This window comes from Rhamphochromis sp. 'chilingali' (assembly GCF_963969265.1).
Source record: "Rhamphochromis sp. 'chilingali' genome assembly, chromosome: 11".
Lineage (NCBI taxonomy): Eukaryota > Metazoa > Chordata > Actinopteri > Cichliformes > Cichlidae > Rhamphochromis > Rhamphochromis sp. 'chilingali'.
In genome coordinates, this window is record NC_137938.1 from 94,839 (window position 1) to 109,721 (window position 14,883).

At 40.0% G+C, this 14,883-nt stretch overlaps 1 protein-coding gene across 2 annotated transcripts; it reads right to left on the reverse strand.

Annotated features, from left to right (window-relative positions):
• Positions 1-552: 552 nt before the first annotated feature.
• On the reverse strand, positions 553-7,569 carry LOC308405188 (uncharacterized protein). 2 transcript variants are annotated; one of them, XM_080895651.1, is made up of 3 exons: positions 2,033-7,569; positions 1,302-1,377; positions 553-1,047 (listed from the first exon to the last, which is right to left on the reverse strand). In XM_080895651.1, the coding sequence occupies exon 1, from the start codon at positions 3,672-3,674 to the stop codon at positions 2,115-2,117; it is 1,560 nt and encodes a 519-aa protein (XP_080751777.1). In that variant the 5' UTR covers positions 3,675-7,569; the 3' UTR covers positions 553-1,047; positions 1,302-1,377; positions 2,033-2,114. The 2 variants fall into 2 exon arrangements, with proteins under 2 accessions (XP_080751777.1, XP_080751776.1); XM_080895650.1 differs by having other exon boundaries at positions 1,302-7,569.
• Positions 7,570-14,883: the final 7,314 nt, after the last annotated feature.

Genomic DNA, 14,883 nt, shown 5'->3' on the forward strand with positions numbered 1-14,883 from the left:
AGCAGTATATTTTTAACAAACTTGTAAATGTGTGATCTCAACCACAGGATACCAGCGATGTTCTAAAGAGTGATGACACTTAGCATTCTTAAATGCTGTACAGCAAATGCGTTTTTGTACTACTGCAGAAGCCCCTCCCCTCTAGCAGTGATGCCTCCTGCCACATAAGGACTCAGAGTTAATGACTGACAGTGACTCATAGGCTATTCAGAAGGCTACAACCACTTTTAGTTTATGGGTAAAACCAGTTATTCAGATTGAAGTAAAGATCAAATTCACACTGTAATACAGTATAACAGTGTAAATTATCAACACGGAACAGTCAGTCTTTAAATCAATTCACAAGATTATCTACAGTATTGTTTTAATCATTGTAAAGTTGCAATAGTCTTAATAAATGTTGCTGTTAGATGTCCAAGTAATCCTGGCTTGTTCTACAAAGCATGTTTAGTATACTCTGTGCATAAACTGTTTTGAAGTGTCCTTGTTTAAAAAAAAAGAAAAGCTTAATAAAATTATTGTATTACACCAGTGACTTTATTGATTTGTTGTTGAAAATACAGAGTTAGCATTTTTATAAATCTATTGAAGCTTTGAAAATTATTACATTTCAACATTAAATGCAGTCAGAATTTATTTCAACTATCTTGTATGAAGCAAAGTTACTTGAAACTACAATTAATGAACAGGATTAGAGTTAACAAACCCACCATTTTAATTTCACTTTTTTGGAACATGTTTAGATGGTGCTGAATAAAGCTCCATTCATGAGTGCTACCAAGAAGCAGTAATGAAAAGCATCATCATCAGCCATTGTTGTTTCATTCACAAAAAGCTGAAGCTCATTTGCACATGTGTGTGCAATCGGGAGATGTTTGCTTTCATCGTGAATGAATGTTATTTTAGGAGCTGGTTGAAAACCTATGGCTGGAACCTTGCTGCTCCCGGTGGCAAAAGCCAAGATGTGACCAGGCCTCAAAGCCTTCACAAATGCCTCTTCATCCTTGGTAAGAGTCCTTTCTCCAAGTGAGTCTCTCAGCTCTTCATCTAAAAACAAAGAAAAACCACCGTTAACCTGGGGACACTAAAATAGTTAAAGCTTGAGCTAACAACTAAATGATGGCTAATGTTTTTATAAAAAATACAGAGGTTCTGTCTTTGCCTTGCTTGTCAGTTGTAAGCTATCATACATCTTTATTCCTGTTTTGTGTGTGCGCATGTGACATAAAAAGACAAAGTTTTACTTTAGTGTCCTGAATTGTTTCATGGCCAGACTACATTATATGTGAATTTCTGCTTACTTTCGACACACTGGAGAAATTCCCGAAATTTGACCACCATCAGCTCCTCTCTAACTCTTCTTGTTGGGGGAAAACTCTGTAAAAAACCCAGGAGAAATAAAGACACAATGAGACAAAGTTACTTTCTTTGCTAAACGTGTACACGGGTGAGCTGCTGAGAACAACTCACACCGTGAACAGAGGCTTGGCACTTTTTATAGGAAAGACAGTGAGAACAGGATAAGAAAATAATAAACAGATAAAATAAACAACTCCATATGTGGCGCTAGTCTCGTCAGCAGAGAGCTGGGAGAAAGCTGTGAGAGATAAGACAATCTAAAACAGTATGTCCCAAAACAATATGTCTTCGCTGGGAAAGTCTAAAAGGATAATTCTAAACTAATCTAACCATAGACAAAGGGCAGAGAAAAGACATCTTTGTACATTTAAAAGAAGGTAAAGAAACATAGAATCATTTTCCACTAACATTCCCTCCTGTTTTAACTTATTTTAAATGTATACAACAATTGTCTGTGAAGGTTATTTATTAAGTATCTTTAGCAATTTTTTAATTGTCAAAATGTCAGCATAGCAGAAATGTAAATCATGTGGTCTAAAAAACAAATAAAAGAATAAAAGAATTAAGGAAAGTACAGTAAAAGAAAGTATAAAAGTAACAATGAAGAAAAATAATAAAACTAAACTACAAAAAATAAAAGAAAATAAAAGAATAAGAAAACCTTATGTTGTACCTGTATAAACTACTAATGTGTTAATCAGTGCATGATCACTTGACAAGTCATTTTTAATCACCACGTCATTTATTAGCAGCTATTACAGGTTCTCCTCTAACAGAATTGCAACGGGATGCTGTTCTTCTTGAGGCACGGCAACATAAGCAGTCATTGTAGTTGTTATCATCTTTGAAATCATCACTCTTAGACATGGCAACACACACAACACTAATATGAGCAGTGCTATCATGATGAAACCTAGAAGGACAAACGGTTTTGCTACAGCAGCCAGCCATGGACCGCCGAACAGCCAGTCCAGCCAGCCTTGTGCTGTAGCTGCTCCAGGTGTGTGGTCAGTGACATATTGTTGCAGGACGGTCAAATTCTGCAAAGCTTCATAAATGTCTCCTCCAGCTTCGTATCCATCAGGGATAAAAGTGCAACATGTCTCCCCGATCAGCTTGCAAACTCCTCCTTGTGATGCTGTTAGCAGGTCCAGGGTCAGTCTGTTCTGCAGCACCATCGTTCTGATGGCCTTCTGTTCTCCTGCTAAGGCCGTTCCCAGGGTCTTAGTTAAGTTGATGTGTCGTAGCAGAGCATATCGGTTGATTTCCACGTGATCCCGCACCTCGGCAACTCCAATGCCGGGGATCAAGCTCTGTAAGAATTTCACTCCTCCTCCCCAGATGCGAAACTCTCCTGGCACTCCAGTGTCCACTGTAATGCCGAAAGAATTGGGTGAGGCGATGTCCACTTCACGTCTCTGTCGGCTGCTTGGGTGATGTGCAACACTTTGCATGAAGAAGACGTGATCTGATAATTGAACCAGGGCGCACAGACCTCCCCAACCTTCAGGGAGTGACAAATAAGCCTTATTGCCACATAGGAAGTACCAGTCAGCCAAAACTCTGGTTCCTCTACTGCTGGGTGCCGTCCGTGCACATCCTGTCCGGTACTGAGTCTTTGTTTGTAGTGGCATTCGGTAGCTGTAGTCGGAGCGACAGTTGAGGCTCATCAGCGTCGTGTTACTGGCACAGGTGTCGTTGATTGAACAGGCCATACACTTCCTCTCGTTCCTTGGTGGGCAGAAAGTGTATATGTACTTACATAGGTGTGTAGGCAGCTCCCCCACTGCCCGCGATCCATTGTTCATCACACATACTGGCAGTTGTGATGCGTTCAGTTTGTTCAGTAGAATTACATCAGGCAGTGGGTCTGAGACTTGGGGCCAGGTCAGTAGGTAGGTCTGTCCGGAACAGTGCACATTCGTGAGTGACGATGACCTCCAGGTTGCTTTAGCTGGGATGCTGTAGTTGGCCTTGGACCAAAGAGTACCGTAGCCTGGATGTGTTGCCAGGCCCAATAGGCACCAACTGCGATCTTCAGGTATGCTGTACGGCCACAGGCCAGACGTCTGCGAGGATAGGGGCATATGGGTACATGCATAGCAGTCAGTTTTATTATTCAAGTGAGCGGTAGTGTTCATAAACTGCCACCAGAAATTAGTGGCGTAGCCATGGGGAAACTTGGTGTACTTTCCTTTGTCATACAGTGTCTGCCTTTTCTTCATATAGCGTGACTTGTTGTCCCTCACGGAAGCAAAGATGAGGAGCCTGGCCAGGGTCAGGGCCGCTGCAGTTATTAGGAGCCACCACCTCATGACAACAGGACACACCCTCCTGTCGTGAGTAGACCCCCCGGCCAGAAAGGCTGTTCCCTCCACCGGGCGAGATCACGACAATTGGGCGAGCCTGTGTCGGCTGAGTTTAGATGGCTTCACTTACTCGTCTGCAATGGCTCTGATGGATCCAAGATGGTCGTTCCGCTATTTTGCAAGCGGTGGGCGTGGCGAGGAGAACCTGATGTGGTCCCTCCCACCTGGGTGCGCTCCAGTTTTTCCTTTGGAGCACCTTGATCAGAACCCAGACACCGGGCTGTAATCTGCAAGACACTTGATAGACATCATTACATTCTTCGTTATTTACGATCATCTCTTTATTTTCCTACAACTTAGACATACATTTTGCTACTGAAATTGTATCTGCCTTTTTCACTGGGTAGATTTCTGGCCACTTTGAGAATACATCTATAACCACTAGGGCGTATTTTTACCCTTGGCATTCATTTAGCTCATGTGGATTGTTTTGACACGTCATGCACGTTCTGACAAATTGTTTTGCTGATGTTTCAAAATTTACAGTGTAGAATTTACAGTGTAGAAATGAGAGTTGACAATACTGGTCAGTCCCCCCGTTGACAAATGCGTACAGCCATGAGTCACTAATGCCGCCATTTTGTGGAGGAATTTTGGCAACACTGGCTTGCCAAAACACATCATTAAGTCGTTTGTCAGAACTGCTCCGTGTTTTAGCCATTTTGCCTGCTCTGCTGTGCTTGCTGCTTTTTGTTCATTTTTCAACACATCCAGTGGAATCTGATGTGTGTTTACTGCCATCAATGTGATGTTTGTCTTTTGTGCCGCCTGTTTTGCTGCTCTGTCAGCAAAGTTATTGCCTGTAGCAATGCAAGAGGCGTTGTAAGAGGTTGGCATGCTGAACTGGTTTTCCGGTTGGTGTAATCATTCCTCTGGTTTTCCAAATTTTTTGCAAAATGATGCACAGCAGAGAAAACATACTGGCTGTCTATATAAATGGTTATTTGTTTATCTTTGTGTATTTCACATGCGCAAATCACAGCTAACAGCTCAGCGCTCTGTGCAGAACATGAAGAAGAGAGTGGTTTTGCTTCTATTATTTTACTATCTGTGGTTACTGCGTAACCTACACAATTTCGGCCTGTGCTGTAAGGTCAAATGCTGTTCTCCTAGCTTCCACACTTGCTGATCATAAGGTGGATCTGGGCCTGGAGTTTGTTTAAATCTCAGAATGTTGTGATACTCGGTCGGTTTCTGGAAAGTGGATGTGGCGGGTGTCATTTAGCATGCACTCAGGTGTAATACCAGAAAAGAATGGCATGACTGCTATCTTAAGTTTTGTCAGAGCGTCTCTACCTAGCAAATTTACTGGACACAACGGGTCATATGCATTTAATAAAGCACCTGCGGCCACTTGCTGTATGTACTAGTTCTAAAGGGGCAGTTAATTGTTGTACAGTTGTGTGGCCTGCAGCTGACTTTACAACTAATTTGTCCTTTGAAAACTGTAAGTTCTTAAGTGGCTGCCTCAAAACTGTTTTGCATTATTTCTCTGTGGCCTACTCCTACAATCTCGTGTGAAGTGACCTTCCTCTCCACGGTTCTAGCAGACGTTGTCTCTATGTTATCTGCTGTTTCTGCGTGGCTGTCTGCAGCCTTGGTGTTTGTGACTTTGCTCGCCTCTCTGTTCCTGATAGCCACCTGCGGATTAGTGCTTTAGTCTATTGTCAATACGTCAGCCTTATTTTTAAGTTACAGAATGCTTCTTCTTTTTTTTGTCTTGGTTTGGGAGAATAGATGCAACACTACATTTTCACTTAAGGCAGTTTTAAATAATTTCTAGTGTTTCAAACAAATCATGGATCTCTCACATTTCAAACTTTCAAGTTAGGGTTGTTTCCCATTTATACAAATATATATATTTAACTTTGCATTGCTCACAGCTCATAGCTCACAGCTCTAAACCTAGGCATTTTTCAATCATATGCCTAATCAGTATGTGTCACTGTGACTCTCAAGTATTGTCACAAGTTCGTTTAAATTCGTTTCCAAAACCAACAAAATAATCAAACAAAAACATAAACATGTCAGAATACAAAAGAAAAAAGAAAAATGCTGCCACCCGAACAAGGCAGAATCTGCATATGTTGGCTTTTAATAGCATGCAGCTTGTAACATGGTAGACTAATGTGCCTGTGTCAATTCAGCCCCATATTATTGTGTGAAGTTGCACTGGGTTGGGAGTGGTTTTGTGGTTGTCACATTTTTGGTGAGCCAATGGCTGGAATGGGGTTGGACTAATTAGAGGCAGGTGTACTTGATTGCACTGACACACTGGTCTACTTATAGCCCACACTACAAACACTGCTGTGTCGTTTTGTCTCTCTGTGCAGGTATGTATTGTGATGAAATCAGATATGTTTGGGATGGATGGGTTTTGCGCTATGAATTTTATATTAAGTGTGTCGTTTTGTCTCTCTGCGCAGTCCAGGGCCTATTATATGCCACAGCCTAAAGGCAGCAGGGTTGCAGAGGCTTGAGTGACCACTGACTATATGCTTGCAGGGTGGTGGGTCTCCAAGGACAACTTCTAACCCTGTTAAAGGCAACATGTGGAGTGTAACTTGGCTGTGTGGCATAGCTGGCTCTGGCCTTGGGACTCTGTGTTTTTATACAATTCTTAAGTGGGACACTGGACTGTTTTATCTTTTATCTCTTGATATATTTTTCGTCAATAAATTATCTTTTAGAATTTTATTGACTGACATCTTTTTGCCCATGACTGAAACGGTTGGTCAGACCTAGAGTCTTTCTTTGGGTGTGTTACAGCAGCTTCTGCTCTAAAAGAAACAAATAAATAAAAAGAAAAGAAAATGTGTAACATGCTCATCGGCTTAGCAGTGTCTACATATTTAATTCAGCTTCTCAATCCTGTAGTTTTAGCTGTTGTCTACAGGGTTTTGCTTATTGGTTGTTATTATAGGTGTGCTCTATATCTCAGCAATGTGTCATTCTAGGATGATAGGTTTCAAGCTGGTCAAGTGCCTCTATGCACTTCATTAGTTTAGTTATTCTCTGTATTGTCTTCATCTCACATGTCATTACACTGAGTTTCAGCAAACCTTAAGCTTGATGCAGACTACTGCTTAACAGTTATCCACCTCACATCATAACCGAGTAAGGTGCCTCTTCATATTAATATGATGTCATTGTTAATATTATCCTCTTTGTCTTATATAACAGCAATAGCATATTATAATATTTTATCAGTGTGTACCACTATACTACTACTGAGCCAATTTGTTAGTTAGGATCATCTTATTCAGCAAACAGATAATTTAGAATTCATCCAATCTGCGGTCACATTTGTTCTCTCTGTTGCATGGTGGACCAGGCAGTTCTATTATATTATTTATATTTTATTTTGTATCCATCAAGGGCTTCAGATGACCTGCAGTATCATCCTTTTCCCAGGATGGAGACAGTTACCTTTTCACACACTGTCCTTGGCTGAACAGTGACACAGCCTTAATATACCTTATTTATGTTATTAAAATATTTTCGTGTGAATTATTTGCTTTATATCCATTTTATACATTGTGGGCATGGTCATCATGCCAACTGTGTTTCATTGTTAATATCACTTTACAGGTTGTTATCCTTGCTATTATTAATTTCAAATACTCTAAAGATCATTTCTACTGTAATTTTCCCTTTGTTTATCTTTATTTCGTACTTTCTATATTTATATCTACTCAGTGGAGTCTGTTTTCAACCCTTTTAAACTACTTCAAACTACTTTGATCTCTAGTTTTCACTTAATAAGGGATTATTATGTTCTTCCTGATATGGGTGTTGCTGCAGATGCGGCTGCAGAAATGAGTGTTGGTTTACTAAAAGGATTGTGGGGACTGCACAGTGTCTCGTCTTCTGGTTTTACTAAACTGGCAGTTGAGTTCTGTTCTTCTGACTGTTTATATTTTGTTTTCTTAAATCTCTCGATTTACAGACACTGTTTTTGTCCGGCGTCTGGACTTTTCTTTTCTCACCACTGCTCGTCAGCAGGAGTGAGTTTTAATTTCACTTGCTTGATTACCCATCTCATTTATGTATTTACTTATTTTTTGTTTAAGTAATATATACACGATACAGCTGCTATCACCTTCGCTGGTATTAGAAATGAGAGTGGTTGCTCACACGCCCTTCGACTTTCGGACTAGTTCCGAAAGCGGTGTGAACTTTACGAGACGGAACTCGACCGTTCTCTCAACTCACCAGCACGTCAGTGAATAGCAGTAAAAGAAAAACACAGTAGGAGCAGCTCAGTCTCTTATTGGACCGTGAAAAGTCAGCTTGCTCCGTTAATTAAAACAATACACACACACACACACACACACACACACACACACACACACACACATTCACACCTATTCGCGCGATCGGAACCCTTATCAGTCTTTCTGTAGACGAGCTACTTATTCCCTAGACCCTGTCTAGACCCAGCTGGGGGAGCTACCCAGAGCTCCAAACCTAACCCACAGAAGTGGGGAGCTTCCAGTCGACGAGCTCCAAGCTACCAGCCGACGAGCTACTTTAAACCTAACCCACAGAGGTGGGGAGCTTCCAGTCGACGAGCTCCAAGCTACCAGTCGACGAGCTACTTCCGCTATTTTAAATTCCCTGAATTTAAAATACGCTTTTACGCAAGATTGTGTCAGTGTGTCTGTATCTACCTGGTCAGTGTCGCCGGGTCTGGTCCACCTCGATCGGGCCCCACCACCGTGGGTCGCTTTCTAAGACATTGGCCAAGACCCGAATTTAACGCTCTTGGTCTTTTATCACACACCTGGTGTGTGAGCTGTCGACAGGCGAACAACGTGGACTGGTCACGGAGATGGGACACGATGGAGGCGATCCGGCTCGAAGGACCAAGAAATGTTGGGGGAAAACTCTGTAAAAAACCCAGGAGAAATAAAGACACAATGAGACAAAGTTACTTTCTTTGCTAAACGTGTACACGGGTGAGCTGCTGAGAACAACTCACGTCGTGAACAGAGGCTTGGCACTTTTTATAGGAAAGACAGTGAGAACAGGATAAGAAAATAATAAACAGATAAAATAAACAACTCCATATGTGGCGCTAGTCTCGTCAGCAGAGAGCTGGGAGAAAGCTGTGAGAGATAAGACAATCTAAAACAATATGTCCCAAAACAATATGTCTTCGCTGGGAAAGTCTAAAAGGATAATTCTAAACTAATCTAACCATAGACAAAGGGCAGAGAAAAGGCATCTTTGTACATTTAAAAGAAGGTAAAGAAACATAGAATCATTTTCCACTAACATTAAATTGTGAAATTGCACCTCTTTAAAATGCAGCTCAATTAAACTTAGCTCCAAGAATAATTTTCACCGAAAATACGCTGCATGTTATTCTTGGATGCGGTTGTAGGACCAGCTTTAAAATCGCATGACAAAAATATCATACACATTAAAAAAAACTGTATCACCAACGTAGCCTGGACAACATTTGCTAGTTAGATGAAGTCAGCTATCTCATCGTAGCATATTTATATGCATATTTATAATCATACGGTTCTTGGAGTGAGTGCATACACTCATGAAGTTTAGTAACTTCCGGTCACTGCAACAAGTCCAGGTACAGTTTACCGACGGATGGGTGCAGGACCTTGAAATGCACCGTGTAGAACGAAAGACCATCGTACGTATCATAAGTTTACCAATCTCACAAATCGTCTTCATAAATACACATTCGTTAACCGTTTATTAATATAACCTTTGAGCTCAACGGTAATTAATTAGTAGTGGAAATAATTTCTGGTAGAAATGTAGCAGTGACAATAATATTGTATGCTGTAATCGTACTGGACAATTAGTGATACAAAACAACTGTTTTATCCTGTGAATAAAAGTATATGTTTTTGTCAATGTACCATAATAACAGAAGCGAAACGCAATATTGTGTCAGGACAATTCACTATTTATGCACAATAAATAAAGGAGCATAGCGCGACAATTTCTGTTCAGCGCCAGACTTGCTTGTAACCTATATCACCAGTTATGTTAAGAAAAATGACGTATTAACTACTAAAAAACACTGACCTTCGCGTAAATGCTTGGAGCAGACTAACCTGTGAGCTGGAGTGTTCTAGGACGTTATATTTGATCTTTGAATGGCTGCAATCCAGTCGCCTCTTTGTTACTTCGGAAACATGGCTCGAACAATTTCTCTTCAACGACGTAATCCGATAACAACCGATCTCTTTACCCGTCGGCTTCCCGTGGCTGTCATGCGACCGGCTATTGCAGTTAATAATACAACAGCTTCTTGACATTTTTGTGTTTCTTGTTATCGCTGTATGACTGATTTCAATTGAAAGCCTGCGTGCGCTAGTACCTCTTGCCACGAGTTCCCAGAATCCTTTGCGGTTTTACCCCTGAATGACGTCACATTTTCAATCTCTATATAATATGCATGTTAAATTTTATATTTGGGGTAAAATATCAAGTCTTTTCAAGTAAACCAGTTCAAGTCCAATTCAAGTCCCAAGTCATTGGTGTAAAAGTCCAAGTCAAGTCACAAGTCTTAGAACATTTTTTCAAGTCAAGTCTAAAGTCATAAAATTAATGACTCGAGTCTGACTCGAGTCCAAGTCATGTGACTCGAGTCCACACCTCTGAATCCTGTAGTCAGTCAATCCAACTCGAATTGTTTTTGAGTGTTTTCTTCATTAGTTAGTTTATCCCTTTGTGCCACAGACTAACTTAATTGTCTATTCCTGTGAGCCACACTGTGCAGAGGAACAAAACTGGCACAAATAAATAAATGTGCTGATAAATTAACTGAGAATAAATATTACAAATAACTGCAGGCAATAATTAATTTAGGCATTTTTCTCCTATTTGTCTGTAATATAATGTTTTATTGCTCCAATTGTTTTATTCTCTCAGTTGTACGACACTTTGGTCAATACTTGTTTTTAAATGTTGATAAGGTGACTTGACCAGAATGTATGGCAAACTTTTTTCTTGTTTTGCATCTATTTGCATTTGTTTCCATTTTAGCTTTCAATAATTCAAATTATTGTTCTTTTAACATATTTCACAAGAAAAAAACTGATTAGCAGAAATCTAATTGGCAGGTTCAAATAGGATGATGACAGTCATCACTAATTTTCAATCCCCACTCATTTGTCTTCCAGACCAAATGTTTCATCTGTGGAATTGGGAATGATTACTTTGACCGGACGCCTCATGGCTTTGAAACTCACACCTTACAAGAACACAACCTAGCCAACTACCTGTAAGTACAGAAATATGACCAAACGTAATGTGACTGAAGTTTTCCCCCTTTAACACTTGTGCCTCCTGTCTGCAGGTTCTTCCTGATGTATCTGATTAACAAGGATGAGACTGAGCATACGGGTTAGGTATGTGAGCGAACACCAGTCTGTAGTATTTGGTCATTTTAAACACGATATGCATAATCTGCCGTCTGTGGCCAATCTCAAAAGAACAAAAGGAAAAACTGGAATGTAACAGACTCTAACTTCAGTAGGTTTACTTATGCAACATATCGAGTGGGTTGAAATGTTGCACAAGGTACAGCTTTGCTGGAGAAAGAAGCAATGCGTGGGCTTCCTTTGACTTCTGATATTAAGTTGTTATTGTTGTGCACCTGAGATTCAACTTGGTTTTCTGTTTGATGTTCGTGTACTTTTTCTTAAGATACAAATTTAGCAAAGAAATAGAAAGCTTGCAGTTGTTATTCCTTTATGCTGCAAAGGACCGCATTCAGCTACTAGGAGTGAATAAGTCACAAAAACAGTGTAATCACTGACATGCCGTTGAGCTACATCCTTAATCTGTCTACTGACGGGATATATAGTCACTGCAGATGGGATGAAACTATTTCACAACATCATATATCATCATAGTATTAATGCAACTAAACAAGTGTTCTATCGTTTGCAGTCAGACCATCTGAAATTTGTGACACAAAGGGCCAGATTTACTATGCAAGGCTTATTACCATGATAGTGCAATTGCAAAAACGTAATGATGGGAAGGAAAAGTTCTGAGGCTAATCTGCTTACAAGCCACCGATTTATAAACAAGAATGCAGTCAGTCTATTCATGGGCCAAGAACAGACAGACCTGATGAGGGAGCATGAGCGAGTGACTAATGTGCTAACAAAAGTACTGCATAAACACAGACACGCGTTCCTCTCTTAAAAAAAAGAAATAAATAAATAAGACAAACTGAACGTCTTTCATATAAGGGAGAAATCTTCTGCCAGAAATTACTGCCGCCTGCGTTTGGTCCTGAGGTCTGAGACTCAGGTGGCGCACAGGATTCATCAAGAGGAGGGCTGCGTCATGATCCTGTTCTACTGTATAAAAATGTAATCTGCGTAACGGCCGATCTGCTGTTATAACAATGAACACAGACTATTTATTAGGTACACATTGATAGTACCAAGGTGGACCCTCCTTTGCCAACAGATTTTGTTCCATATTGACTTGATGGCATCAGCTACACGCCCATGATATGAATCTCAAATTCTCAGTTCCGGATTAGATTGAGACCTGATAACATTAGAGGTCATTTTAGTACATTAGACTCACTGTTACATTCAAGAAATCAGCTCAAAATGATGTTGAGACATGGCATGATGTGCTGTTAGATAGCAGCCATTAGAAGACGAGTACACTGTGGTCAGTGACACATTGGGGGGGGCAGACATGGTTAACACTAATACTCTGGCATGCTGTGGTGGTCAAATTAGTTGGTTTAAGGGGCCCAAAGTGTGTTAACAAAATATCTCCCACACTATTAAACCATCAACATCGGGCTGACCCACTGATATGAGACAGGGTGTAGACAGACACTGTAGATAATTACTATAGCCAATATTACATATCGTAACATTTAGACATTAATCAAACAAACTAACACACTTTAATATATTAATACTTCAATATGGTGTGTAGGAGTATATAGGAGTCTAAATAAAAGTGTACACTGTTGATAAAAGACAAACAGATGTCTGTATAATATATTGATCTCTATGTAGAAAAGTGACCAAGCTTAAAGCACTGAAAACCGCTCCACTCCCTCTAAAACAAGATGCATCTATGTGTCTTGTATTGGGATTATTAGTTAATCCATTTCATGTGGGACCCAGAGTTCCAGGAGAAATTCTGGCACTGCACTCCGAGCTCTGAGGCATCCACCTGAGCAAGATACGCACCCAGTCTCTCCCACTCTCCCATTCTCATTTCAAATAAATGAACAGTCCTTGCGGCAACTATCACAACCACATCAAGTTCAAAATAAGATGTGCTTTTTTCTACGTTGGCATGCATGCATGCAATAACGCAAGCCACAGAAACACCTGTGTCCACGTCTTTGACTTGCAAAGGTGACTCTGCGCCTCTTTAGTAAAAGCACGACAGTAGCTTCTTAAAGCCAAAGGAGGTTTTTGTGATGACGCAGATTGTAGGTAAATCTGGCCCTAACAGTTTTCTGAGGACAGAGGTCAGCAAGACCGAACAGTACAAAAAGATCTGTGAATGAGTATAACCAAAACTATGTGCAGCCGTGGACCCTTTAAATCATTCCCTTCCCTTTTCAGGAGTCATACGTGTGGAAGATGTACCAGGAGAGATGCTGGGACTTCTTCCCCACTGGAGACTGCTTCCGTAAGCAATATGAGGACCAGCTGGGTTAGAGCGGGTCGCCTCGTCTGCGGCTCTGAACCCCAATCTCCACTTTGCTTCTACCTGGAAAAAAGACATTGAACTTGACTTCACCCTGTTACCAGAACACACACCGTCATAGTGTCGAAAAATGTAAAGAGGAAAAAAAAAATCTGAATTCTGACACAAACGCAAAACACAACGACTCTAAAATTTACAACTGACGATTGGACATTTCGGGTTTGCGTGTTCTTCGTTGTTACTGAAATAGTCTCCTGCCACTACGCCTCTTTTATGCAAATAATTCTTTTAATTCTGATTCACATTGCCTTTTTTCACATGCTTAACCCCAACCTGCTGCACAATTTGTTGTTTGTAGACATCTGATAATTGTGAAGGGTTACAGCATGACAACTGAATGTCGGAATATGCACAATTTCTAGATTAGCGCCAGGATGTTACTGTCACTTCCTACCCAAACCACAAGTGAATGGATGTATGCTGCTAGTAATGATCTAGTTAACATCCAAAGAGTGAGACCTGATTTGCCTTTCAAAGCTGGTTCAAACCTGTCTGATGACATGAAGATGGTTCTTCCAGGACCAGAGACAACTCTCACTTTAGGTGTTTATCAAGTGCCGATGTGCCTTATGGAAAAAAAAAAATCTATGCAAAAGAGAAAAAATATCATTTTTGCCCCTCCTAACACAAGCAGTGCTCTGTTCTGGATTAGCTATAAGCAAATTTAGGTGTTGGGGGAAAACTCTGTAAAAAACCCAGGAGAAATAAAGACACAATGAGACAAAGTTACTTTCTTTATCAAACGTGTACACGGGTGAGCTGCTAAGAACAACTCACACCATGCACAGTGGCTTGGTAATTTTTATAGGAAAGACAGTGAGAACAGGATAAGAAAATACAAAACAAATAAAATAAACAACTCCATATGTGGCGCTAGTCTCGTCAGCAGAGAGCTGGGAGAAGGCTGTGAGAGATAAAACAATTTAAAACAATATGTCCCAAAACAGTATGTCTTTGCTGAGAAAGTCTAAAAGATAATTCTAAACTAATCTAACCATAGGCAAAGGGCAGACAAAAGGCATCTTTGTACATTTAAAAGAAGGTAAAGAAACATAGAATCATTTTTCCTGTAACATTCCCCCCTGTTTAACTTATTTTAAATGTATACAACAATTGTCTGTGAAGGTTATTTATTAAGTATCTTAAGCAATTTTTTAATTTTCAAAATGTCAGCATAGCAGAAATGGAAGTCATTTGGTCTAAAGAATAAAACAAAAGAAAATAATAAAAAGAAAAACATAGTAAATGAAAATCATAGTAAATGAAATAACAAGTGGAATAAACAAGAAAAAATAATAAAACTAAAACTACAAAAAATAAAGGATAAAAACTAAAATGAAAACTTTGTATTTAAAAATGATGAAAACCTAATATGTAAAATGAAAACTTCAAAAAATACAAGGATGAAAACTTC